Source organism: Anas platyrhynchos, chromosome 8 (assembly GCF_047663525.1).
Source record: "Anas platyrhynchos isolate ZD024472 breed Pekin duck chromosome 8, IASCAAS_PekinDuck_T2T, whole genome shotgun sequence".
NCBI lineage: Eukaryota > Metazoa > Chordata > Aves > Anseriformes > Anatidae > Anas > Anas platyrhynchos.
This window is the reverse complement of record NC_092594.1, coordinates 27,341,068-27,368,305: the sequence shown is the minus strand read 5'-3', so window position 1 is coordinate 27,368,305 and position 27,238 is coordinate 27,341,068. Positions and strand designations below refer to the sequence as shown.

The window sequence follows — 27,238 nt, the reverse complement described above, 5'->3', positions numbered from 1 at the left end:
TGGAAACAAACAACAGTTGATGGGTTTTAAACATTGATTCAGTTATCTTTTCACAAGATAAATGAGTTGGTAGACATCAAGATTGGTAGAGATAAGACATAATACAAAAGAATTGGTGACACTGACATTTTGGTAGGTGGAAAAAGGCATGTTTTAAAATAAATTGCTCACTTAAAACTGTAAAACAGTGAAAAAAACTAATATTAGAATGTTTGGACATGAACACTTTGGTACTGTCATTTAATGGCATCTCACTGGCATAAATTGAATGAGATTGCAATATGTTCCCTTAATTTTATCCTAGTATTTCGGGGGAAAACATTTCTCCAAATTCACAGAAATCTTCCACTTAAGTATTCTGTTTTCAAACTGGGCTGGTAAGTCAACTATTAACTCCAGGCTGCCTCCTAATCATCTTTATTGTGCCTACCTGGTCTGGTTACATATATGAGAATCCTACTTGCTTATTCCCTATGCTTTCTTTTCCTCTCCTGAAACTCAGAAGATTGAAAGCAATACTGCTTCTCTCTGCAGCTTTGCAGCAGACTCCTCTAGAAGCGCTGAATGTTTTGTGACACTTCCACTTATGACATGCTTTTTCATGATTGAGTACACCAGTGAAAATGGAGTAATTCCACCCAGGTGAATGTAGTTTCATTGGAGGAGGACAGAAGAGGTTTTCTGTGGTATATAAGCATCTAAGTCATTATAGGAAATATTTCTGTTCCACAATGGAGATGGAAACATATTAAGTCCACTACATGTTAGAAAAATATATATTTCTAATATATAGGGTTATATTTCTAATATATAGGTATATTTCTAATATATAGGTACAGTACAATAGCCCTTTAAACTTTGCTTACATGGCTATTGCTTTATTGATCCTTTGATATTTGGTGGGTACACTAAGTACAATTGTGGTAAAACAGCAAGAGTTGGCAGAAGTCCTTGTATACTTTTTTGTCCTCATTATAAACCTATTCTGATCAATATTTAACACTTTTATTCTCAGTAGAAATCCCTAAACCTGGTCAGTGGAAAGATGGTAAACTTCATCCATTCTGGCTTTATGTACTTTAAAAGTGCCTATAGTATAACTTTTTATTTACTTCATACTGTCTACAAAAGAACCACACCCCCCAAACCAGAAGTAGATGTTTTTGAACAGGCCAGAAGACAAAACATACCTGCCTTTGGCAAACTCCTTCGTATCTCTGTGGGCTACTTGACCGTGCCCTTGCCTTCCATTAAAGAACCCTTCACCATCAACGCCCAGGAAGCGTTGTTTACTTACAGGAATAGGGGCCGCGACAGGCTGGGGGCTGCTGCTCTCCTCCCTGGCCTTTTGCTCGGCTCTGGTTCCTTACGTTGGGGGGGGGGTCCCTCCGCTCGCCCCCTGCCCCGGCCGGGCCGCCTCAGCGCCCTGGGAGAGGCCGGGGCGGGGCGGCCGCGGGCCCCGGGCCTCACCTGGCGGCGGCATGGCCGGACCGGGCTGGGGCGGCGCCGGGGGCAGAGTCCGTCGCGGGAAGCCGGCGGCAGGAGCGTGCGGCAGGCGGGGAAGATGCCCCTGGGGCTGGGAAACAAGAAGAAGGGCAAGGCCAAGGACACCTCCAAGCTGGTGGACAGCGAGGCGGGGGCCCCCGCAGCCGCCCCACCGGCAGCAGGGGTAGCCCCGGCCGGGACGGGGAGCGCGTCGCGGCTGCAGTTCCACGCGCAGCTGGCGCACGGCAGCCCCACGGGCCGCGTGGAGGGCTTCGGCAATGCCCGCGAGCTCTACGCCAAGGTGGCCGAGGCTTTCGGCATCGCCCCCGCAGAGGTACGGCCCGGGGGGGGGTCGGGGCGGGGCCGCGCCCTCACCGCCTTCGGCCCCCTGGCGCTCAGCCCGGCGCTGGGGCCGGCGTTCGGCTGTCGGGTTGGCTCTGGCCGCGGGGGTGCTGGCCGGCTTCGGAGCAAAGCGACGGAGCCGGGAGGGTGAACGGGTGCCCCGGCGTTAAACCTGGCCCCTTCGTCGGGTCTCCCCTGAGCGGGGTGGTGGAGGAGGCTGTGCCAGACAGTTAGATTTGAAAGACATCTGTTTAATCGGGGTTATTTAAACCCAGAAAAGGATTATTTTATTCATGGTTTATTTCTTTTTTTACTCTTCTGGCTTTTTGATCTTTTATTTTTTGTTTGTCTGAGCTGAGCTTTAAGTATTTGTTTGGATTATGATTCATTTGTAAATGCATTGTTTTCCCTTAGTTGAAAGGCAGTGGCCGTATCAAGTTCTTCCTACATGGTTCTGTGAACCTTAACCTCTGAGTGGCAAAATGAAAGAAAGTGTTAACATTTCATTAGGTCCGCAAGCGGCACTTTGACTTGTTTTCTTATTTGTAGCTGTCTTTTCTGAAGTTCCATAGGCTACTATGACAAACTTTATTCTGTAAAAGCCGCTGCTGCCACCTGACTGAGCAGCGTTTCTAATGGTAAACTATAAAAGTGTTGGTAACAGCGAATACAGTTTAACCAGTCACTGGTGCGTTAAGTAATTAAGCAATATCTTCCCAGCTGCTTTCTGTCTGGTTTTCTGTTTTCTTTCTGTGAGATACTGTTCCCCTTTTGTTCTCTGTTCAACCTCCAGTTACATCTTCAGCTCTCAAGTTCTCATAATTCCCAGGTTATGTTTTAATTTTTTTTATTATGTTTATATATTTATAATATATATATATTAATTATATATATATAGCACGTTTTATATATATATATATATATACATTATTTTTTTAAATTATGTTTTCTTTCACCAATGAATTTTTGTTACTGATCTTGTGGCTCCGCTTACTTGAAAGAGTAATGTTCTTCTGGAAATTCAGTTTAGGATGAATGGTGCACTTCCTATTTCTCCTGCTAGATGGAGAATCTGACAGTAAAGTGTTTTTTCTTTTTTTCTTTTTTTTTTTTTTTCTTCTCTCTCCTCTCTCTCTTCTCTCTTCTTTTTCTTCTTCCTTTTCTTTTTAGAGGAAGCACCATGTATTTCATGGGCATCAAGGCACTGCCAGTCTTGTGCCTAAACTAGAAAAACCTTTTTCTCTTTACTGTCCCATTCCTGTTTGGGTTTTATTTTTTAAAATATGGTTTGTAGCTGGAAAAGGATGGGAAATTAGTGCTGGAGGCACTGAGCTTATTTTATTTTATTTTTTATTTTTTATTTTGTAACTCAAAAAATTCAGTAGGCTTTAAGAAACTATATTATACAAAATGAAAATAGTGATCAAAATGACTTTCTGATGTAAAGGTGATTAAGCTGAGGAATCTGGACCTGAGTCTTGTGACAAAACTAACAGAAGAAAATAGGTGAGTGAATAGCAAGGGATGCCACGAAACATGAATTTGCTGACAACAGTTGAGCTTGTTGGAAATAAGAGGAGACTAGAGAACGTGAATGGTATTGTCTAATAATTAAAGCTGCTTTTGTACAGTTAGGCATAAAGAATAATGCCTGAACCTCTGCAAACTGAAAGAAAGACATTGAGGTACTCAAATGCCACCTGTAGGTGTTATCTGTCTAGGAAAGTTTCTGTGACCTAGCTCTCCTGAAGCCTGTGGGCAGTGATACCTGAATGCCTCTGGAAACAGGTACTATCACAGAGATCTCTGCCCTGCAGTGACCGAGGTGGAAAATAGCTGGGGGAAGGGGTGTGAGAGGAGAAGCTCCATGGAGAGAGAGCAGTTGGCAAACCGATGCAAAAATAAATACATTTAATGTGACGTGTGAGTTTACTGCGACGTAGGCAAGGGTGTGGATTCTTGGATAAGTTCCTGCTTCAGTGTTTCAGTACGGTACAGGATGAGCTATACTTGTAATCTGTCATTTCTTTTGACTCAGCATGGTTATAGCACCTCATTTGCTCTTCATATCACGTCCCACAGGACCAGCTGAGCTTAGCTTCTGCTGGAGAATCCTTTCCAGACTGTGATTGACTGCCAACAGTGACATAGAGAAGCTTGTGTAAAACATGGTATTTGTTGGACAGACACTGAAGAATCAGTGCAGAGTGACAAAAACTTCTGTGCAGACCTTTGTCATAAGTAGGGTAGGATGGAGTTGGAACAACAGAGGTGTGCCTTCAGAGGGGGACACTCCTTCGCAGACACCTAGCAAACATCAGAGGAGTGAATCCACAACAGTGGCTTTCTGAGGCTTTCCCTGTACTCATCTCTTCTTGTCTAGGTATTTTATTCTTCACCTGTCTTCTGAGGTGAATAGCATCTCAGCCCTTTTGAACCTTTCAGCATGCATTTCTGCCCACCTCTCTGAGTTTTACCATGCCCCCCCCCCCTCTCCTTTTTTTTTATTTCCTGGTCCAAACTTAGTGTTCTTCCCACAGGGAGAAGTGCAGCCCATATGATAAATAAACGAGCACTGACCAAAGGACAATGTGGATCTGTTAAAGCATCTGGTGGTGGTGTGCTCCTGTTTATTATTATAATATTATTCTAAGTAGCTAATCAGGTGTTAGAAATGTGAATATTAAAATCTAAATGTGGCAGGGCTATTTCTTGGTCAGTTGGGAAGCAAATGGCAAATAACAAGGCATATGAGCTTCCAGTTAGTGTACTCATAACTTGTACTTTTGATTATTCTTTTTGCTTTATAAGGTGAAGTATGGTGAGGTGAATTGAGTGCTTAATGGGTGTGTCTATCAAGAGCGCATGAAGGCTAGGATTTCTTTCAGGGTGGAAGGCCTTCTGCTTCATAAGGAGAATAGAGGATCAGGGAAGCCTTCCTAGTAGCACCAGGAGCAGAAATGCAGCTCCCTGTTTCTTCCAGTGAGAAGTGTTCAGCTGCTGAGCTTGTGCCCTGGCTGTTGTTCAGTGGAGCTTGCCTCCTGATGCTAAACATTTAAGTGTGCTGTGGGGCTGTGCCAACTTAAACTTTCATAGAAGTGTTTGATTTAAACACATTCAATTTCAACTTTTATAAAAATACTGGAAAATAAGTCACCATGTTGAAGTTTAGGTTTATCAATAAGTAACCTTTTTACAAGAAAATAAAAAATCCAAAGCATGTTTTAAGAGGTTAGAGAAAAGGGTCAGCTTGTGAAATCCTCATCGGTAAAATATTTGGAGTATCTGTTTATGTGTTGAAACAAATTGCTCACAATCTCTCCTGCAGATTGAAGACTTTAAATGAATGAGCCACCCCCAACCCTATGGCAACAATTGTTTGCTTGCTGTTCCCTGAAGTGGTGCTTAAATTTGATACTGCATTACATGTGATGCTTGCTGTGTTAATGATCTGCATTTCAGATACCTTTTAGCTGTATGGAAAAACTTACACTAATTCTTGTGTGTTCTGAAATTAAACAACAACAACAACAACAAAAAAAAGGCAACAAAATACTGAATGCTTACTTTACAATGCTTTGATTGTGTCTGGGAAGGTAAAGTTGCCTATTTGATAGAGTGGCACACTGTATCTAAGAGGACTTGGTTACTCCTCCTACCACTGCAACTAGCCAAGGATCCCACATTTTTCTCAGGGAGGATGAAGTGAGCAAGGTAGCTAGAAAATGTGTTGGTGGTTTCTTGATATAGATGACACCTACATATAGAGGGAAGTGGGTGTTATATTTTGCTCAATAGTAGAAATCCCATTTCTGAGCTTCTTAAAGTGATTATAAAGCCCTTTATAAAGTTATGAGATCTACTGATTTGAAAAGTGCTTTTAATAGCTTCTGAGCATGTTATCAGTCAGTCAACTTATTTTTGAGTTCTTAAGGTTTAGGCTTAATGGAAGCTGAGAATGCCATTAATATATAGGATATGTAGTATGGTGCTGCCTATATACTTCATATAACACATATCGTAACCCTCTTTCTTAGTTAATATAGTTTCTTACTTTATGTAATGCACTGTAACAATGTTTTTTTTGACCAATGTCTCTTACTATTGAAAATTGGGATGCAAGGAATAATTTGTTATCAATCTTACCTGATGGATCTATTTTATAAGGTTATATACAAGCCCTCAGTCTTTGCCAGGCAAATGGAATTTCCTTGTTCTGTCTGCTGTGCAAGATAACTCTGTGAAGGAGGTATCCTAGATACTTCATGGCTGATGTAACAGTTATGATTTATAGTACCTTGCTAAAACTGGCACGAAATATCACAGCACTGGTATGCTGAGTTGAAGATCAAATGCATGTGAAGGGTGAGGGTGAGAAGAGAGAGAGAGACTTTACAATGAAAATTACACATTGAATTTTTCTTGTTTCTTTTCTGGGTAAGAAAATTACTACTTAAAATTATATAAAGATTTGAGTGAATGGCAAGGTGTACTATAGTAGCTGTTGTTTAATTATTTAAGTATATAAGCAGTTATAAGGTACCTATATTAAGCTTACACAACACTTATGAAAAAATATAATTTTTTCCATTGTCAGTCCTTAGTCATGTACAAATAAACCTGTGCTGTAACTGATGGTGTAACTGTATATTATCGCGGGTGGATACATCTTTAGTACATTACTCTTTGAAGTTATCTGTTCTGAGAAAAAGCAGTTGTTCACTGAAGAGGATAAAGAATGATTTAAGTTTTATTTTTGACTGGTTGATGCTCTCTCAGCCTTGTGGTTAGTATAGAACTGACTCATAGAGAATTCTGGAGACTTATAGGCTGTAGGGAGAATGCCATCCAGATGAATGTCTAAAAAGAGAAACTCTGGATCGAGTTTCTAAATATCACATTTCTGCTCTGTTGCCAGTTGATCTATTCAAAGGTGTGACAGTAGTTACTAGATGATTGTGTATTTGACAAGGTCAGATGAAGGGTATTAATACCTAAAATGTAAAGCCATAGTGCTTGCTGTTCATTGTAAGAACAAGAACTGAGTTGCAGTTGTAAACTGGCCAAGTTATGTAGCTTGAGAGAAAGCTGAACATATATATGCATTTTATATAATCTGTTTGAATTGAACTGTCTTAGTTGAAAACAATGTCGATGATTAAATATGATTATTATTTATAAAATAAAATTTTATTTTATTCTTAAAACTAGCTGATACTGTTGTTTAAGTATTGGTTAACTGGAAGACTTTAGCATTACCTGAGAATAAAACTGATGTCTGTTAAGTGTGTGCTGTTGTGGCTGTCATTATTAAAGCATTAGGCTGGAGTATTTCAATGGATTATCAGATAAGCAATTAGACTTTTAAGTAGTTTTATTTAAAAACAAAAACAACTAAAGACCCAACCAATCCAAAATCACCATCTCACTACTAAACTTTTTTTTAAGCAAAAGCAAACAAACAAACAAGTATTTATATAGAGTCCAAGATCTATAAAACTTCAGAAAGTGAAAGCTCTCTGTGAAATGCATTAGGAAAAATATTTCCCCCTCATCTGGCCTGGAATAGACCTGAACAGCTTAGTGGTTTTCATGCTGTCATCCACTGATACCGGAATGAAGGAAAAGGCATTTGAAGCATTCTGGGGGTGAAATCCCCATAACTTTCGTAGGTGTGGTGAGGGGCAGCAGAAGGAAAGCCTACGTTTCCAGCAGAGTGCTGGGGCGTCATAGGTCAGCCACTAGAGCAGCAGCTGACATTGCACTGTTTTTCTTGGATGCTCGGCTGGCTACCCCATGTGTACTTCCTTTCATGTGTGGCCCTGGCACCTCTTTTCCTGCTTCCAAATTTGGACCTGTCAGGCAGCAAGGGGGGTCCAAGGTGTGTTCTGATGGAAAATTGTGTCCAGCAGATACTTCTGTAACCTCTGTCTGTATCTGCTCTCTCTTGTCCTGCCAGAGCCCCATGCATCCTGCCTGCAGCAGTGCAGAGGTAACAAGATGATGGCCTTTGGCTAGTGGCTTCCAGCTGTGGCTCCTCTACCTGGGCCACATGGGGTGACAAGCCTCCTCCTCCTCCCTTGCTTTCCGTTGCACTTGAAAGATGGTCTTGAGGGAACAGCTTGCATCAGATAAATCAATTTTAGGCATTCTCCAAGCTTCTCTGGGGGCATGACTTTCTCTTGGCTGTAGCCCCGTGCTCTGGTGCTGCCCAGGAGGAGGCTGCGTGGGCCTCCCTCAGCCACTGCTCCTGTTCAGCCTCAGCTTGGAGAGAAGCCATCAGGTGAAGTTACCCTGTGAGGAGAAACTGTGGATTTGTTTCTTATTTTTTGGCTAGGCTATTTGCCCTTTGAGTACAGGCTGTGTTAGAAAGTCCAGAGCCTGCCTGGGCTGGCCCCATTCTTGTGGTGGGCAGAAGTGAAGCCTGACCCCGAGCAGTGCCCCTTGTTTGAGGTGGGTGAATCACAATAAACAACATGGTGGTGGTTCTTGGGGGTTGCTCACTCAGGCCTCTGGAACAAGCTGTTCTGCTTAAGCTCAAGCTGCTTGTGTCAAGGTTGGTGCTGTGTGACAGGTCGTGAGATATGTCCCTTTCCTTTGCTCCCTGCCAGCTCTTATCTGCTGTCTGAGCTACTGATGCCTCTTGTCATGTGCGTGGGATGGAGACTATCACCTCTCCTGGGGCAGCTGCAGAAGGAGAATTGTTATAATGTCAGTTACAGATCTGTCAATGTGGCCAGAATTATGCTCTATTTTTATCTTTCTATCAGCCTGTCAAGCTCACCAAGCCTAAATAAACTGTTAAATTTTAAGGTAGTGTGTTTGTTTCCTTCCTGCACAGATCATGTTTTGCACTTTGAACACTCATAAAGTTGATATGGACAAGCTGTTAGGTGCTCAGATTGGCCTTGAAGATTTCATATTTGCCCACATAAAAGGAAAACGAAAAGAAGTCGAAGTTCTTAAATCTGATGATATGCTTGGACTTACCGTTACAGACAATGGAGCTGGCTGTGCATTTATAAAGGTAAATTTATTTACCAATTAAATGCTTCTTTATATAGATGCTTCTGTAACTCTAATGGGTTAATAATTGCTTTCAAACTATCAAATCTTTTAGCATATGGCAAGTACAAAAAAAATTGCTTTATTTAGATTCATCTTTTGAAATTAGCTCAGCTATTTCTGTGTTGCGTGTCATTTCAAAATTAGGTCATTCGTTTGTTGCTTCTGTAATGTATATCAGCTTTATAATGTGACTATTATATTTTCTGACCTATTCTGAGACGCTAGGTGTTAAATACTACTTGTATCTGCCCCCTCCTTTTTTTTTTATTGATTTTTTCTGATGTTGGTGAATAGTTGCTTGTAGAACATCTGTCAGTCATGATAATGAGAACATGTTCTTTCAGTCTTTATGACTGTTCACAGGGCAGAAGCCTTCATGCTCTATAAGAATAGGTGCAAGTATAGTGCATTTTCAACTTTCCAATAGTGGTATTTCCAATATTGATAGGTAGGATGAGTTAAAATGTTGTAAGGATTTGGATTGACAGAATTCACCCCCAATTAACTTGCATAGAAAGTATAGGCAGCAACACATTCAACATACTAATCATAATTGCTCTCCTCATCGTCTTGTATATGACCTCCAGACAGTCATATTCATTTTCTCCCCTTTTTTAGATGCTTTGCTTTAATCTACTTCAACTAACTGTTATTAGTGAAGCACTGGAAATTATCTTTGATTACTGTTGTCCCAATTACTATTATTATTACTGTTACAAACAGAGCTTCTTGTATGTGGAGGTTGTATACTCTATTCATTCCTTAGCTACCATGGATATAAAACAGGACATGGTCTAGAGATAGGTTTGCTTGTCTTTGTTGTTGAAAAATGCAATAGAGATAACACTTGACAAAACTGAGATGCAGTGGAGGTTTCAGCAAGTAGTCTGGCAAAATTGTAGCCTCATTTTTATGCTCGTAGATACAGAACTCTGAATTTCTAGTGGTAGCATCAGCATAGCTCATAACATTCAGTCACGCTGCTGCTTATGTGGCATTTTAAAAGAAGGCATTGAAAACAGTGCTTCAGTGATTAAAGTTCACGTGTGCAGCATTGTACAGAGCATGACTCTGTCTGTGCTTGTTTGGTAATAGGGGGTGAGAGAAACAGCCATCACATACTGCATAATTTGAGCAGACTGGAAAACACTCACAAAACCAGCAAGCTGAAATTTCCAGTATTAAAAAATTGTGTGAATGAATTGTTTTAAAAAATTGTCTGAATAAATATGTCATTGTCATTGCACTGGTCCAGTAATAGGTATAATGAACATAGTGCAGTCTTCATGGGAATGCACTTCTGAATCAGTTTAGAAGATTTTCTAGGAGCTTACTTTGTTACTGTGGTGTATTTAGCTAATGGCTCATTTTAAACGAGTAGAAAATAAATATGCAATTTAAAGGCTACATATTTTTTTATGTTTGGTTGTCCAGCTAAATCACTAAGCAGAAACTGTCTCTACTTACAAATAGTTTGATGGAATTACTTGCTTATATATTTCCTTTCCTTGAAATTTTGTTAGTGTGTTCAATTATTAATTAATGATTAATACTAAATTTACCTAATTGTGGGTTGATGCTAGTATGGGCTGCAGTAATTTTGTTGTGCTTTGTGTAACACAGCAGTTTCCAGGATTGGTATGTTACCCGGCCAGATTTTAAACCTGATGCTCTGAACTGCAGACTCTTTTGCTATGAAATTTGATGTTGTTGTTGTTGTGCCTTATTAGTAATAGAACCAGGTGTTGTGCTACTTTCACAAATTTACTTTCTGGGTACATAGCTAGATGTAAAGATGTATAATGGAATCAAATTAGCCACTCAAAGAATAACAATAGAACTTGGAGCATTTTGTAGGTGCTTAAGATTGTGCTATTACACCATGGTGTGTAAGGAGACATTGTAAAATGGGTTTGTATAAATAATTTCGAGCATTGCATAGGAAATATAGATCCTAGCTCCTAAATGGACTGTAGAGCACTTGATACAGGTGTATCAGTTGCATCACAATTACTGCGACAATGTAGCTTGATGGTCTCTGGTCAGTTAACTTGGAATGCTAAGTCATATTAAAAAAATTGTTTGAATGCTACACGTGTAACATAGGCAATATTACTTAAACAGTGTTGGTATATAGATCAAAGTGAAGAAAAAAAGGTAATGGGAATTAAACCAACACTTAGACTAAGCAGGAACTGAAGTATGATGGGCATGATTTTGAATCCTGGCGCCTGGTAACAAAAATCATTTGAGACCTGGTTTCTTGTTTGTGTATGATACCCCCTTCTTCATTCACCGTAACGCTGCTTTTTGTTTTTTAATCTAGGTTAAACAACATTAACAAAAAGCACTGGAAAGAGTTAAACTCTGCCTGAAGCTAAAAATTTTTGCAGTATCTTATAGGATGGTGCACATTATCACACTTCCCACTGACTCTCTCATATGTGGGCTCAGACATGCACACATAAGCTAGAAGCAGGTTTTTAAGATTGTTATGCAGCTAGGTTAGGTGTTATAGTAGTAGGTGGTAATATGTTTATCTTCCTTACCTCACTGTAAACTCAAAGTTAGCCTGAAGAAAGCATCAGCCTTTATTAAAAAGTACATTATTCAGGAAGATTTTGGAATGAAACTTGTATCTCTACAAAATATATTCAACATTCTACCGTGTCATATCTATTCTATTAAATAGGATAATGGGTTTCATGACTTAAGCATGATAAATATGACTACATTTAAAAGCAATAAGCAGAATCAGTGAAATCTGAAGTGTCCTTTAATTGACTTGATAAATCATAAAGATTTTTAATGATTGTTTTGTTCTTCTCTTTAAATACCACTTCACAAAAACTATAAATGCTTGCTTCTCTTACATTATATGACCTTTAGGCTATTTATATTCCCTGAGATGTCATTTGGAAACATTTCTTATCCTTTACTGTCATTTCAGAGGAAATACATTAATATGCAACTGTATAGCTCAGTGAGGAAAATGGTAGATTTTTTTTTCACTATAGATAAGCCTTATCCTTTATAATCATTTACATCATTAACACCATGTTTTTAGTACACTTTTTTTTTTTTTTTTTTTTTTTTTTTTTTATATATCCCTGGACTATACTTGAAAAGAGAAAACTGCTGCACCCATGCCTGTCAGGCTTTTAAATCAAAGTAAAATATCAAATAAACAATCACATTATCAGCACATTTGGGTTCAGCTTTAAAGCACAAAAATATTATCTTATTCGAAACCTTAAATTCTGAAGTTTGGTTGTATTTTTTTTTTCCTGTTGCTGATGTTATACAGACAAAACACACTGCTAGCATAACAAGCTCAATGCTATTAATGTTAACTGACATTCTTGAAACCCAGTTTCATCTCTTTAAAATTACTATTTAAGAAGTGTTACTAATTTTTTTTTAATTATTTTTTAATTATAGCGAATCAAAGAAGGTAGCCTTATGGACCAAATCAAAATTATCTGCGTGGGTGATCACATAGAGTCTATAAATGGAAAAGATGTGTCAGATTGTCGGCATTATGAAGTTGCCAAAATGCTAAAAGATCTGGAGAAAGGTCAGATGTTTAAACTGCAGTTAATAGAACCCAGGAAAGCATTTGGTGAGTGTGGGTTGTCTGTTCACCTTGTTCGTTGAATCCAGCATCGTGTTGCATTGTAAGTTTGTTTTCAGGTTGCAGCCAGGTGTCAACTACATGTAAGTGCTACAAACCTTCCCCTCCTCCCCCCCCCCCCCCCCCCACCCTTTTTTTTTCCTTTGAAGTGGGAAATTTAGGCATGGATTTTCTTCCATCTTGCTTTCTTCAGCAGTCATCTTGGTGCGGTCTGACTCAGCCCCGATACTCAGTTGTTTGATTCCTTTGCCACCACATGGTGGTGCAAAACAAGTACAGGAATTGTTTCACAGGCACAGTTTTAAAGCATGGATCACTTTACTGATCCTCAAACCTCCTCTTCTTTTTCTGCTACATCTCTTACATACAATTCCTGTTCATCTGTGTATTAGATTTATATATTTAAAGTTATGTATTTTTTATACATACATATATTTTATATACAGGAAGTATACTTAGAACTCAAGGAAAGCATTATGACAAGCTCTATCTCTACCTACCACCTGCAAGCTCCATGAAAGTAATATTACATAGGAGAGATGTATACCTACTGCTAGTCCTTATGTACATTAATTTTATCAGTGTAATATAAATAAATAAAACTTCATATTTAGCTTAGGGAGTCAAAGTAGAGACTGAGTGTTAATTTTAATGCTCTCAATTTTTAATATTTTTATTGATTATCCACACAGTAGTTTCCTCTAATAAGAAAGTTAAAAACATTGCTACATTTTAAGTACGTGTGACTTAATGTGCACTATCAGAGAGTTCAAAATCATCACCTTCATCACAGTGGCAAAAGTTGTGTTGTTTTTTTTTTTTTTTTTTCTGTTAGTTTACAACTGCTGTCATACACCAGTCTTGACACTTGGTGTCAGAATAACAGCAGAAATTGAAAATGAGAGAAGTTGGAAGAGTTTTTACTTTTGGTGCTTCTGCATGAAATAAGAGTTATGTGTTAATCTCTAATACCTTTGGGTATAAGTTGATACTCCTGTTAAGTAAATATATGTTGTAATACTAATTTAGCATAAAGTACATGCATATACATTTTCTATGTACATACACAGAAAAGGAAACCTGCTAATTCTGTGGCAATACATTTTACAAGACATTGAATTAAGACATGGAATTGAGCTTTTTGAACAGATTTTTGAAAGCTACATGTTATTTTTTACTCTACAGAAATGAGCTTAGAAGTTACAGTATCCAGTGTGACAGGTTAAGAATATTCTGGCACTTGCTTTTGGTGCAGCTGAACTTTAGGCACAAATTTTTATCTAGGGTTTATGCTGTAGCCTGCTGAGAATAGCCCCTGAGAAGATGACAAACAAGATTCAGATCCTTCTGGACACATAGGTGTAGGATGCCTGCTAGTTGCCACAAAATCTGGTTTCTTCAAGTTTATATGGGTATAGGAATGAGAGGCAAGTCTGTGTCAAATTACTAGCTTTTATTTTTCTTCCCGTCAGTGGAATGTGGAGTAAGTATAACTTACTGGTTGTGTGTCTTCTTACCATGTGCATGCATGCTGTCACTGCACTCTAGGCAATATTTAAAGTACAGAATTAGTCTTCTCTGAATAAGATTTGTCCTTACCAGTCATAAGCTAGCCCTCTGTGAATTGGTGAAGAATCAACAGAAACAAAGCAAAAGCAGGATAACAAAGTATAAATTTAAATTGTATGATTATGAAAAATAGTTTCTGTCTTGGCTTTGGTGTAAGGTATTACAAATAAAGCTCATGTCATATCACGAGTTTTAAGGTGCTAGTGGTGACAGCTAGAAAAAGATGTATGTTGCACCAGGAATGGCTTTTTGAAATAAATCTAACAGAAATTATGGAAGTTTTAAAGATGTTTTAAACTGTCCTTGAAGCCATGAAAGTGTTAAAAAAAGGTGTTGATCTTAAGTCTTGTATTTAATAGACTGTGAAGTATATATGTTAAAATAAAAATAATTAAAATTCATATTGCAACGCTTGTTTAGCAGAATAATCTGTATTTTGCCCACCAATGCAAGAACAATGAGATAAAACCTACCTGGGCAAAGTGAAAACAGCTTAAGGCCACCCTTTAAGAAAAGGAATACCCTGGTGGAGAAACTAGCACACTAAAAAAGTTCCACAAGTCTTTTTAGTACTTTCCAGATTAGCTATGTAACTCCTGTGTCAATAAGTAAAATACATCCTTTCCAGTCCTGAATGTAAAATTATTTCTTATAACAGGAAGTCTGAGATGAGCCAAATCTTAAATGATTTAATACTTCGTTTTCTGACTGGGGTGCTCTTGCCCAAGAATAAACAAGGAAAGTTGAATTCAGATAAATAAAGCTGTTGGTTTATCCAGATACTATCTTCGGAGACTTACTAGCTATGAAATCCTGACCTTGTTGAAACCAGTGGAAAAACTCCTACAGACCTACTTATGCATATGTTTCACCTATGTGACTGATAGTAATCAAACAGTTTAGCATGAAGCAAACAGACATGCCTCAGACATGTGGCTCATCATGACACATTTTGCAATCCTGTTTGTATCATATCTTCAGTCAAGGATGGAAATGTTGCAATTTAGTCTGCCTGTAAGGAGCAGGGTAAGTCTGTATTTGGCTGATGACTTCAGACATTATCTAATATTAAGTCTTTGTATTTTATTATAGAATGAGGTAAAATTAAATGAAGATATGATGTGCGATAGGCTTCAATGTATATATCGGTCTGTAGAAGTCAAGTGGATATCAAAATTAGAAGACAAAAAAATTGTCAGCAAAGCTAAAATGTTGCTAATTTATAATTAAAATGTTAAATACATCTTAAATATTGATTAGAATAAAAACTTAAATTAATGTAACAGCTGAAGCATATGTATTATATTCTGATATAACACATACTTAAATTTGTTTGCCATTCTTTTTTCTTTTTTCTTTTTTTTCTTTCTCTCTAGAAGAGATAGAACCAAGGTCCACAGGTGGAACTCTGACAGCGGCTAAAATCTCCAGAGGGAGAGAAACACTTCGTCTGCGAACTAAAGGCCCTGCCACTGTGGAGGAAATGGTATGATTATTTCAAGACCTTTCAATAGTTTAATCTTCTAGCACCTGATTTATTCATCATTGAGGTTTATAAGATAAAGCAGGAAGGAAAACTCTGGGTGTTACAAAGCTTGTGGGACTTATGACAAAGTCTGCTTTCTCCAAGGAGAAATGTTTACACAGATTTGAAGACTAGGAAAGATAGAATGAGGCTGAAGAATCTGGAAATGGAGAGCCTATACTCCATCTAGGGGATCCCATATGTTACATGGATAAAGTTAAGATGGATTAGACCAAGGAGTGTTGAAAAGAGGGAAGGTAAAAATATGAGCAACAGTTGAAAGGGTGGTTCTATATGTGACACTGCTAAGTGTACTGGGATAATGTAAGCATGGTTGTTAGGAGAGGCTAATAACTTATATTGACTTGAATGTGTGTAAAGCCATGATTAGGGTCTGGAATAAGAAATGTTATTTATTTTGGATCCCTCTAAAGCTGATGAGGATTTGGTAAAGATCTGTACTGTCAGGAGTTGGAAGGCCTGTGTTTAGTTTGGTGAATATGAGAGCTATGTGGTTTGAAGTTTGTAGGAATACTTGAGTTTCTGAGAAGAGGGGAAGAGAGAAGAATAACATGTTTTACTTCTAGGTTTTGTAAGTCTAGGCACTTATAAGAGTGAAGATAATCAGTATCCAGTTAGTTATTTTTAAGTCTGCATAGATACTAATCATACACTTGCTTTCTCTCCCTTTATTTCAACAAAGCCATCTGAAGTTGAAGAAAAAGCAATAAAAAAAGTGGATGAGCTTCTTGAAACATATATGGGAATAAGAGATATTGAATTAGGTGAGTTTTAACAGATAATTTACTACACGATGCAATCATTTCTCATTTTATATAGTATAAATAATATTTCAACTGTATGAAGTTCAACAAGGCCAAGTGCCGGGTCCTGCACCTGGGGCGCAATAACCCCAAGCAGAACTACAGGCTGGGAGATGAGTGATTGGAGAGCTGCCTGGCAGAGAAATACCTGGGAGTATTGGTTGATAGTCGGCTGAATATGAGCCAGCAGTGTGCTCAGGTGGCCAAGAAGGCCAACAGCATCCTGGCTTGTATCAGAAACAGCGTGACCAGCAGGGCTAGGGAGGTGATCGTCCCCCTGTACTCGGCTCTGGTGAGGCCGCACCTTGAGTACTGTGTTCAGTTTTGGGCCCCTCGCTACAAGAAGGACATCGAGGTGCTTGAGCGGGTCCAAAGAAGGGCGACGAAGCTGGTGAGGGGCCTGGAGAACAAGTCCTACGAGGAGCGGCTGAAGGAGCTGGGCTTGTTCAGCCTGGAGAAGAGGAGGCTCAGGGGCGACCTTATCGCTCTCTACAGGTACCTCAAAGGAGGCTGTAGTGAGGTGGGGGTTGGTCTGTTCTCCCACGTGCCTGGTGACAGGACGAGGGGGAATGGGCTAAAGTTGCCCCAGGGGAATTTTAGGTTGGATGTTAGGAAAAACTTCTTTACCGAAAGGGTTGTTAGGTATTGGAACAGGCTGCCCAGGGAGGTGGTGGAGTCACCATCCCTGGAAGTCTTTAAAAGATGTTTAGATGTAGAGCTTAGGGATATGGTTTAGTGGGGACTGTTAGTGTTAGGTCAGAGGTTGGACTCGATGATCTTGAGGTCTCTTCCAACCTAGAAATTCTGTGATTCTATAATTCTGTATAAAATTTATAGGTTGTTTTAGTCTCTGAATGTAAGCAAAGTAAAACCTGTCCAGGATGTAGTCCCTCAAACTTGCCTGTATTTCTCCAAATGCATCTCTCTGATAAAAAGGAAGAATCTCTTGCTAAAAGCCTTATGATGTAATTAATAAATCTTCTAGTCTTCCTACATATTAGCTATACTCCATTGCATAATTTGTTTAGTTATTTGCCATTATCTGCAATCACTATTCTTTCTGGTGGAGCTTGTGTGTGGCATTTGAGGACTGTCAAGGACAAGCGTGTCTATTTGCCTTTTTTTCCCCCTCTCTTTTGCCTCTTGTCTTAGACACATTAAAGAGATCACTCACTACATTTAGAATCTGAGACCTTTTTTCAGTGAAAGGGTAATTATTTAGCAATGAACTGATAAAGTAACTGCATAATGTACATAATGTATCAAATTATTTAAAACCTGTATTCTGAAGAAACATGGGACATAATCTATTTACTGACATTAAAGTAATTTATAGTAACAGAAACTATTCAAACTAAGAGAAGCTATTTCAACTATTTAGTACGATAAGTTCCTTAAAACTACACCAAACTTGTCTCTGCAGCTGTTTGCCTTTCTGTTAATCTCACAATAACTAAATATGAACTTCTGTTTGTAAGGGAAGAGGTTGCTCATGTTTTTCAGTCTAGCTGAATAAAAATTGCCTCAGTGAGAGCTGGGTGTAGTCCTCGTACAATTTCATGGAACTGGTAATGCTGAGACAAAGGGTGAAGTTATTTATTGTTATAGAAATATTTAAAAATCAGCCAAGAATTAGGAAAGGATGAACTAAATGGAAAGTGATACTGAAAAGCAAGCCTTGAGAGAGAAGTGGCAGAGGCAAAGCAAAGATAATAGGTCTGGCATGTAGCTAAGGGCAGAGCAAGGGGGGTTGGACAAGCAGCAGTTAGCAGAGGAATGAGAACAATAGAAAATTATCTGAATAGCCCAAAGACCTTTTCTGGCTGCTCCTACTGGCAAGCATCTGATCAGCAGCTTCTACTATTTTCCTCACAGGAAAAATTGTAGGTAAGTGTTATTTGTCTCCCAACCTAAAGGTAAAGGCGGGCTTTCTGGCATGGAAGACAGAGCAGAGGTGCCCCAAACTTCATAATGCTGCTTTGCAGATGATAATCTCCCCATTCTCAGAAACCTAAGTTCTCAAAATTCTGTTCCCAACAATTTTAATGTGTGATGCCTCTGGCATGTAATATGCTGTCAAGAGCCCTGGGTGGTGCTGACCCGCTGCTTAGTTTTATTTATTTTTTTGCCATCAGTCTCTGGCTCAGGCTTCAAAACTCCCAAGCCTGGTGCCAGCCACCCCTCCAGGAGCTGTTTTTGTCCTGCAACTGTTGCAAGGCCCAGTTTGAGCCTGTCTGCTGCAGGCTTCTGAAGGTCCTTGCTGGTTACTTCCAAGATCCCTAGACTCCTGGCCCTACAGGAGCAAGCAGCTCCAGAGGTCCTGGTTTTGGTTTCTGTAGCCCAGGATCCTGAGATCCTAGGTTGGTTTCTTGTCATTTCAAGGTGCGCTGGGCTCTGCTGTGGGACAGGGAAGTGAGTTCCTGTGGTTTCTACTCTGTTTTTTTTTTTTTTTTTTTTTTTTTTTTTGGCTGACAGTACGATAACAAGATGGCTCTTGTACAGTACCGAGGAGCTCAACTCTAGAAAAGAGTTGGCTCAGCTGATTGCCAGGTACCTGGTAGAGTTCTTCTATGAATTCCATGACATTTATATATATATAAAAATATAAATATTTATTTATTTATTTATTTATTTATATATATATATTTATATATATTTTAAATCTGATAGCCTTGCATCTTTCAGTGAGTAGCTTGGAAAATTTCAAAGAATGTCTTTAAAGAATGCTCAAAGAATGAAGAAGTCTTTGTCCTCTAAGCCACTTTCTGCTTCCTAACTGGGTTGTTGGTTTGTCTTTCACCTCTTCCTTCTCTTCCTCCCACGAAGGCAGTTAAACAAAGAAATTGTCATGAATCAAAGACTACAGGGCTCACGTAACTCTAGTTTACACCTTTCATGCTATTTCCTAAAGTTCAAATCTTAATCGAGGGCCGATGGTGATGGGGGGAAAAAAAAAAGAAAAAAGTTTTATCACTTTTAAATAATTAAACAGCTCTAGGACTCTTTAGGAAAGGAGAGCTAATCACCTGTCACAAATCTGTTCAATTAACATATGTCAGTTTTTTATATACTGGATGTGATCAGTCACCCATGAAAATGAAATATGAGGAAAGGACTCATTCAGAGAATGCCAATCACCACTCAGCTAGAAATTTCGCTCATTACTCAAGCCAGATTAGTTGTAAATGCAAGTCATCACAATGCGACAGCCGACAAGTGATTAAGATCTCAATCATTGCTCACTCCCATGCAGTTCTGTTTGTCAGAAGCTCTGGTTGTCAGTTAATATTGCTCTTTCATCTCCATTAAAATGACACTTCCATAGTGTGACTGAATTCTGAAACAGTGCCCCAATTTTGAGCCAGAAGTTAGAAAGAAAGGAAAGAAAAATAATGTAAAATTACAGACAGAATTAAAGATGAGATAAAGCCCTTAATTTTTGCATTGTTAAGTATCTTGACAGTTTCAAGGATGGCTGACTAAATCCACACACAAATCCCTGAGTTGGATGAAAATGCTCAGAAATGCATATACTTTATATAGGGCACAGGTTTTTATTTTCAGGGATCTTAATGCTTTTGAGATATATGTATCTGTCTTTTGAACGCATTTCTACCTTTTTAACTCTTTATTTTACTGAAAAAGGAACTTAATCTGTGGAAGAGACACTTGGCTCTGGAAATGATACTTGGCTCCCAGCCACTTATTTTATGGACACATGAGAAATTGGGCCAAGACTTAAGCTTTCTTTAAAAAAGAAATGCACCATTGAGGGCTGCTGTAGATTATTTTACATCTTGTCAGTGTTTTCTGGAAGAGGAAAGTGAACAGTTGATTAATCGGAGGGATGCAGGAAACAGTGTTAGTAAGGAATGCTGGTTGCATTTCTTTTTTAAATCAGTGATGCTTGAATTGAGAGGCTGTATTTGATATCAAAGATCATGGGGTGGGAGTAAGCTTGGATCTTTGGCTTTCAACCACAGAGTGCTACCAATGGATAAACTATGACAAAAGGGCTTCCTGTCCAACTTTGATTTTTTTTTTTCCTCTCCTTTCAGCATCTTCTGATATCTACTGATATTTTAATCTACTTTTATGCTTTTGTATGATTATTTCCTTTTTGCTCGTTTGTTTAATGTTGTCAGGTATTACACACCTTTTTATATTCTCCAACTACATTTAGAAGAATTCAAATCTTTTCCACTGCTGATTTTATTTTTCCATCTTTTCATCTAGTCAAAACATCCTGACAGATCTAAATTTTCCTCACCTAAGTTTCTTTTCTTGGATCCCAGCAATATTGGATAGATATTTTTATTTTGAAATGATTGGACTAAAGTGATATTCTCCTTGAATCCATTGTTTTCTGTTCTTCCTGTTGCCAAACTTCCTTCTCCAAAGGATTACAGTTGTTTGTAGTTTCTTCAGTTTTTGGTTCGTAATTTTCAGGTTGATTAATTTGAAACACTGAACATATATATATATTTTATATAGGAACAATCAAAAAATGTAAATACACTCTAGGGTATATTGTTTCTAACTCTTCATTTACTTTGAGAATTCTGAGTTCAGTGAAAAAGGAAAAGGTAGCAGTGCTGGTTAAACAAGAAACTTGTTTTGTTTTGTTTTTCCACTCCAAGAAGAATTAGCACTTAGTACAAAGAAATGAGAAGAAGAAAGGATGTTTTTAATGTTTCCTTGAATGCCAAATCTGACAATGTTCAACATGAAGCTAAAACCAAGGGAAGTTGAATGGTGAAAACTTTAATGGTATGCTTCTTTTTCTGCGATATTGTTAAGGAAGGTGGATGAGACTTCTAGCTCTTCTAAAGTGTCAGGCCAGAATAATTTGATAAAGGCAAAGCTTCTGATAGCATTACATTTAAATAAATATTGAAATTTCTGCTAAGGCTTCTGAGAGTTTTTTGAAAGTTACAGGATAGGATATAGGTAGCAAAACCCTTATGTAAGGTGGTTATCAGTGTCCTGGTTTTGGCTGGGACAGAGTTAATTTTCTTCCCAGTAGCTGGAGTGGTGCTGTTTTGGATTTAAGATGAGAATAATGCTGATAACACACTGATGTTTTAGTTGTTGCAGAGCAGTGCTCACAAGGACTTTTCTGCTGCTTGTGCTGTCTGCCAGTGAGGATAGCTGGCTCAGGCTGATCAGAGGGATGTCCGATAAAACAGGGCATCATGCGGAACAACACAACTGGGGGCTGGCAAGGGGGTGGCTGCTGCCCAGGGACAGGCTGGGCATTGTTTGGCGGGTGGTGAGCAATTGCATTGTGCATCACTTGTTTGTATATTTCTTTATCATCTTTATTATTTTCCCTTCCTTTTCTGTCCTGTTAAACTGTCTTTATCTCAGCCCACGAGTTTTACGTTTTTGCCAGTTCTCTCCCCCATCCCACTGCAGGGGAGAGAACCAACAGCTGTGTGGTGCTGAGCTGCCGGCCTGGTTAAACCACAGCAAGCAGCATCAGTGGCAGGTAGATCACAGCTCTCAGGGCTCGTGCCCATGCATCTGTCAAAAGCTGACAATGAGAATTTTGTGAACAATGATCTTTGAAGTTATTTTCAAGGGATTAGGTCTAAAATGCCAACATATTTCTTGTTCGTATTCTGGGAAGCCTGAGAATGAGTTTCTTGGTTAAAGTTGAGAAGACTTTTAATTCCTTTTGTTATGTATGAATTTACTGAAATTCACATTCTATGCAAAATTTTCTCAGGTATGAGCATTGCTGGTAGTGGGATTTTAAAACAAATATCTGAAAACAATGGGACTCTCTGGATTGTGTGGAAAAATATTCTCCGTATTAGAATAAAATTCCTGTAATCACTTATTGTGCAGCTGTTACAAGAAGCAGTGGGGGGGGAAAGGGAGGGCAGTGGAGGCGATTTGGCATGGAGCTATCACCCTCTGAGAACCAGTAAAGTTTTCTTCATGCTGGAAAGTGTCTGCTAAATGCTTTGGCAATCAATACTTTTTGATTTGCCTTGGGAATTACACATTGAAAATGTCACTGTGTAAACATGCGTATTCTGCACAAAATTTCCAGCTGTGCCTCCGAGGGGATGCTACCCCATGCCTGTATGTGTGCTAAGTGCCTGGAGAAATAAGAGTATGTACACTGTGTGATTGAGAAGGCTAGTCTGCTTTAGTGTTTCTGTATGTATGAAACTAGTGAGACAGGGTTCAGCTTTGCACCTTGGTATACATCAGTGGTAAAATTTGTGTGCCAGTTATCAGGAAGGATTGATTGCAACTTGCATTACCGTTTGCTGAACGGTAATATAATTCTGCTGACACTAGAGGTCAGCACCAAGCTATTGAAAAGGTTCACACGAGCAGTAAAGATCCTGCACTTTTGCAGAAGCAGATTTCATCGTATCAGGTGAATCTGGAAGGGCGATGTGCATTAATAAATATCGTACATTGAGCATGCTCTGGATGTGCTGGTTACATTTGTTTAATTTTATTTGAGGCTGCTGCTTTCAAATGGCAGTGGAATTCTGATTCCTTGTCAAGATTGAAATTTGTCTTGTGTAAGTTTGGTAGTTTTTGTTTTCAGGTTTGTTAAATCTCTAAAACGGTTTTTAAGGTTCCATTTCATAATTTGGGAAGCATGTCTCAACATGTCTCAATGTTTGAAGACAATTGTGTTTGAAGCAACATTCTGGGTTAAGGTTTCCTGTGCAAGTCTGAAGTTCCAACCGTACTGATTCTGTGATTCAACTAGAGCAGTTGGACTGTAATATAATTATGTGTTGTTGTTTTATCACTGCTCTTAGACTGTCATATGGCTCTTTCATTTATCTTAATCAATTTATATCAAAACTGGCTGAATTCCTTGCTACCACTGGTTCTACTGCAACAGTGGTCTAGATCCTCACTCCTTTGATCCTCACTCCTGTCTCTTTTTATGATGTCGAGGAACTGTATCTCGACATGTTTTCTCTTGTGTCTACATTGTCTTTCACCTTGCACAGCTATTCTCCCTCCAACCTTCTTCCAGTGTCGTGTGAAATAACTTTGTATCCTGGTTCACACCAGGAAGTCTGTGAAGTTTAAATTAAGCCTTTCACCTCATTTCCTCCAGGGTTGTCTCCTTTGTAAGTACCTTATTATGGCTTTGGATTGAGAGACAGAGAGTGGCATTGATAGGACAAATATTTGTCTTTCACTTATGAGGTTCGGAGTCCTATGATTAATGCCAATTTCCCATCTAGACTGCTGTGAGTCAGTGTAACAGGAACTTCATGGTTACTTCTTTCATGAAAATAGGTCCTGAGAGTCCTTGAGAACCTCTAATGGTGCCCAGGAGGCTGGGTTACACTTCAGTTGCACGCTGGTTTGTTTGTCAAAATTTATGTGAATTTTCTCTGGGCCGCTTTGTGTATACTGGCATACAGATTCTGTTCGCAGAATCTCACATCTCACATCTGAATGTAGTTAAAGCTGAAACATCAAATTTCTTCAGAATTGCTGTTGCTGACATCTACAATGTGGAATATGTCTCAGGTTTGCTCACAGCTTTTTACAAGTTTGCAGAATAGTGAACACTATTTGCCAGAGGTTTGTAACTGTCAATAAACTTGAGCTGAGTTTCAGGTTAAAAAATGTTAAATACACTTAATAATACTTCAGAGCAGGGAAAGTTTATTTTGTATTTATTAGTGAGATTTTGCCATTTCAATACCACACAATGTATGCGGTACATAGTAGACTAGATTGTCCTAATGAAGATGGCCTTCTGTGGCTTCAGGATTTTCCTTTCTCAGGCACTGTAATACATGTTTTTCACTCAGATATTCCTCTAAAAAAAGGCTAGAAGCAATCAAATCTTTCAAGTTTTAAACATCTTGCACTTTAAGGCAGGTGTATAAGATAACAAAATGAAGCAGACTTTGAGGGTTTCATCTATTGTACAATACTATCTTTTCTTGTGAATATGAATAGAGACTGTAGAGCAGAGATACAGCAGCAAGGCTTTTCCCATGCTTTTGTAGAGTTTGAACCATGGAAAAACAAAAACAAACAAACCAACAAACCAAAACAACACACAGTTGAACCAAGAAAAGAAAAAAATAAAAACAAAAACACAACATTCAGGTATGCCTTTTGATCAGTAAGCTCAAATCAGACTCACAGAAGTTGGTAACACACTCTTCTAGGCTCATGCTTTGTGTGCCTTCAGTAAAGAAGGCTGAAAGTAATTTAGCAAGTTAAGAATGAAGGTTGGTTGAACTACAAATTAAACACCCCCCAAGCAAATGGAAGAATATATAATGTACACTCCAAGGAAGCTCTGCCATTTAGTGGGACAGAATGTAGCTACTGCAGGCGGATTTAAGTATGTATATCCTATGGAATCCTAAATTTGGAAGGTAAGCTTTAAATCCCCTTATCTTTACTGGGTTTTGAAAATAAACATTTGAAAATTATCTTGGCTGAATGTTAGCTGTCACTTCCATGATAATTTTAATGTTTGTTTGTTTGTTTTTAGCTGCAACAATGGTGGAAGCTGGAAGAGACAAGAAAAACCCAGATGAATTTGCAGTGGCATTGGATGAAACTCTCGGAGACTTTGCATTTCCAGATGAGTTTGTCTTTGATGTATGGGGAGCAATAGGAGATGCTAAGCAAGGACGACTGGAATGAGAATTGTGTGTCAATCCCTATTCAAAAGTACAAAATGACTTTCAAACACATCAGAATACTAATACTTTTATTGTTATAAATCTAGGGTGCTCTGTATAAGTATTCGTATCAGAAAAATTCTATTGCAAAAGAAGGTTTTTAACAAATATGAAGATAAACCCAAGATTTTGACAACTGCACACTTAAAACAAACTACATGTAGAAATCAATGAGAAGATTGTGTCAAGGAGATGTATACACACATTTTATGAAAATTAATGTGCTTAGATATCAATATTTTGAAGTGCTAGACATGCAACAACAAAAAAGGCCTATTTTATCTCCTTTTCTTTAAGAAAGGTTTATATACTTGATGGAAAACTACTCAGCAAGACACTGCAGTTCCATGGTCTTTTCTTGTTCTCATGTGTTCAACCACACTGAGAGCTGTGGAAAACCTGAAGCCTTAGGCATTTATACTGTTCGGCTGTATTTATTTTTTTCTGTAGACAAAGCTGGGAATAAGCCACCCTACTTCTGGAAAACCTGCATTCAAGAAAAAAATATTCCTCTGGGACATTAGAACTATGACCTTAAAATGAAAAAGACTTTAATTTTTGGTAAAAATACATACTGCCTAGGTATTTCTGAAATGATTAAGTATAGTAGAAATGCCTAAAACAGGAATCTGCTGCTTTATTCAGATGCCATGTTATCACAATAGCAGCTGCATAAGAAGAAACAAATGTTAATTTTGGTTACTATTCAGATATTTGAGTAATATGTAATCTTACACTGGAGGCTGTAGTATGTGACTAAGTGCTTTAGTAATCTTTGCATATGCTAAATGCCTTGCTGAGATCCTGTGAAGTTCCCCCTTTGTCTTGTCTTTTATTTTTTTTTTCAACATGGCAACATAGATATATTTAAGGTGTTCGAAATCAGCAGATACTATTGTAAAGTCACAGTTTGGATGAAAATGTGTGCCTAAAACCTAATCAATAAACTAAATTAATTTTAGATGTTAGGATTTCAAATTATACTGTACATAAATATTTATTTTAACTGATGGTGTTTTACTAATAAATCTCAGATTATTAAAAATGAACTGTCTCTTTTAACGTATCTACTATGTCTGCATTTACCTTCCTGTTCACTCTGTGTTTAATCAAGAACAATGTTTTGTTTTTACTCAGAACTATATTCTTTTTCAGTTTTTCCTGTGCTGGATTCTAAGCAAGACTGATAATTGCTCATTTATTTGGAAAACACTGTTTTCAAGAATTATTGCAGTCAGTGATCCTGATTAGATACATATATATATACATATGAAATTTATATTTTAGCCAAATAACACATAATGAGTATCCTTGAAAATGAAATTGAACAAAAATATGGGGCCTGACTATGAAGTCTTGTAAACACAGAAAATTTGAGTTAGTAAAGATAAATCATAATTAAGCTTTGTAAGCAGATGGTTAAATGTTATAAATCCCATTGATCAAATGAGGTTATGAGAATATTATTTTGAGAAGCATAATTTTAGGGAGGAGAGTATAAGTTGGATAACTTTTCTCTGTATTTAGTAATTGTGAATCTGAGCTCACAATCTTCTGCTGCAGTTGAGCACATCTTCTGCCATGCAGTCTAACTAAGCTACTCTTGGTAATAAAGGGCTAAAACATAATATATAATAAATAGTAAAAAGTATAAAGTATAATATAATGTATCATATATATAATTTAATAAAGTATAATAATAAAAGTAAATATGTATATAATATAGTATATGAAGTGAATGTAATTTATTCTTTAAACTCATTTTCATTGAAAAGAAAAAGTGAAATGTCAGCAATGAAGTGCTGAGAGTTGGTGTTGTTTCCATGTCCACTTTGAATGGTTATATAGAAATCCCAAATGTCAAATTTTGTGGAAGTGTTGGAAAATGTTTATATATGCTAATGTTATTAATCAACATGCCATTGATTATAAAAACAAATAATTCCTTCTAAAAAAAAAAAAGCAATAAACTGTACATTGAAGGAGTTAAATTACAAACTAATAATAAAATGTTATCTATAGCAGATAACTCCTCATGCATTTTGGCTGTTCATTTTATATTGAGAAATTAATGCAGCTCAAGCAATTT

The 27,238-nt window shown here is 38.0% G+C and overlaps 1 protein-coding gene across 2 annotated transcripts; it reads left to right on the top strand.

Annotated features, from left to right (window-relative positions):
• Nucleotides 1-106: 106 nt before the first annotated feature.
• GIPC2 (GIPC PDZ domain containing family member 2) lies at nt 107-26,877 on the top strand. 2 transcript variants are annotated; one of them, XM_013104178.5, is made up of 6 exons: nt 107-1,819; nt 8,669-8,854; nt 12,337-12,517; nt 15,478-15,584; nt 16,327-16,408; nt 24,957-26,877. In XM_013104178.5, the coding sequence occupies exons 1-6, from the start codon at nt 1,046-1,048 to the stop codon at nt 25,109-25,111; spliced, it is 1,485 nt and encodes a 494-aa protein (XP_012959632.3). In that variant the 5' UTR covers nt 107-1,045; the 3' UTR covers nt 25,112-26,877. The 2 variants fall into 2 exon arrangements, with proteins under 2 accessions (XP_012959632.3, XP_027319585.2); XM_027463784.3 differs by having other exon boundaries at nt 15,475-15,584.
• Nucleotides 26,878-27,238: the final 361 nt, after the last annotated feature.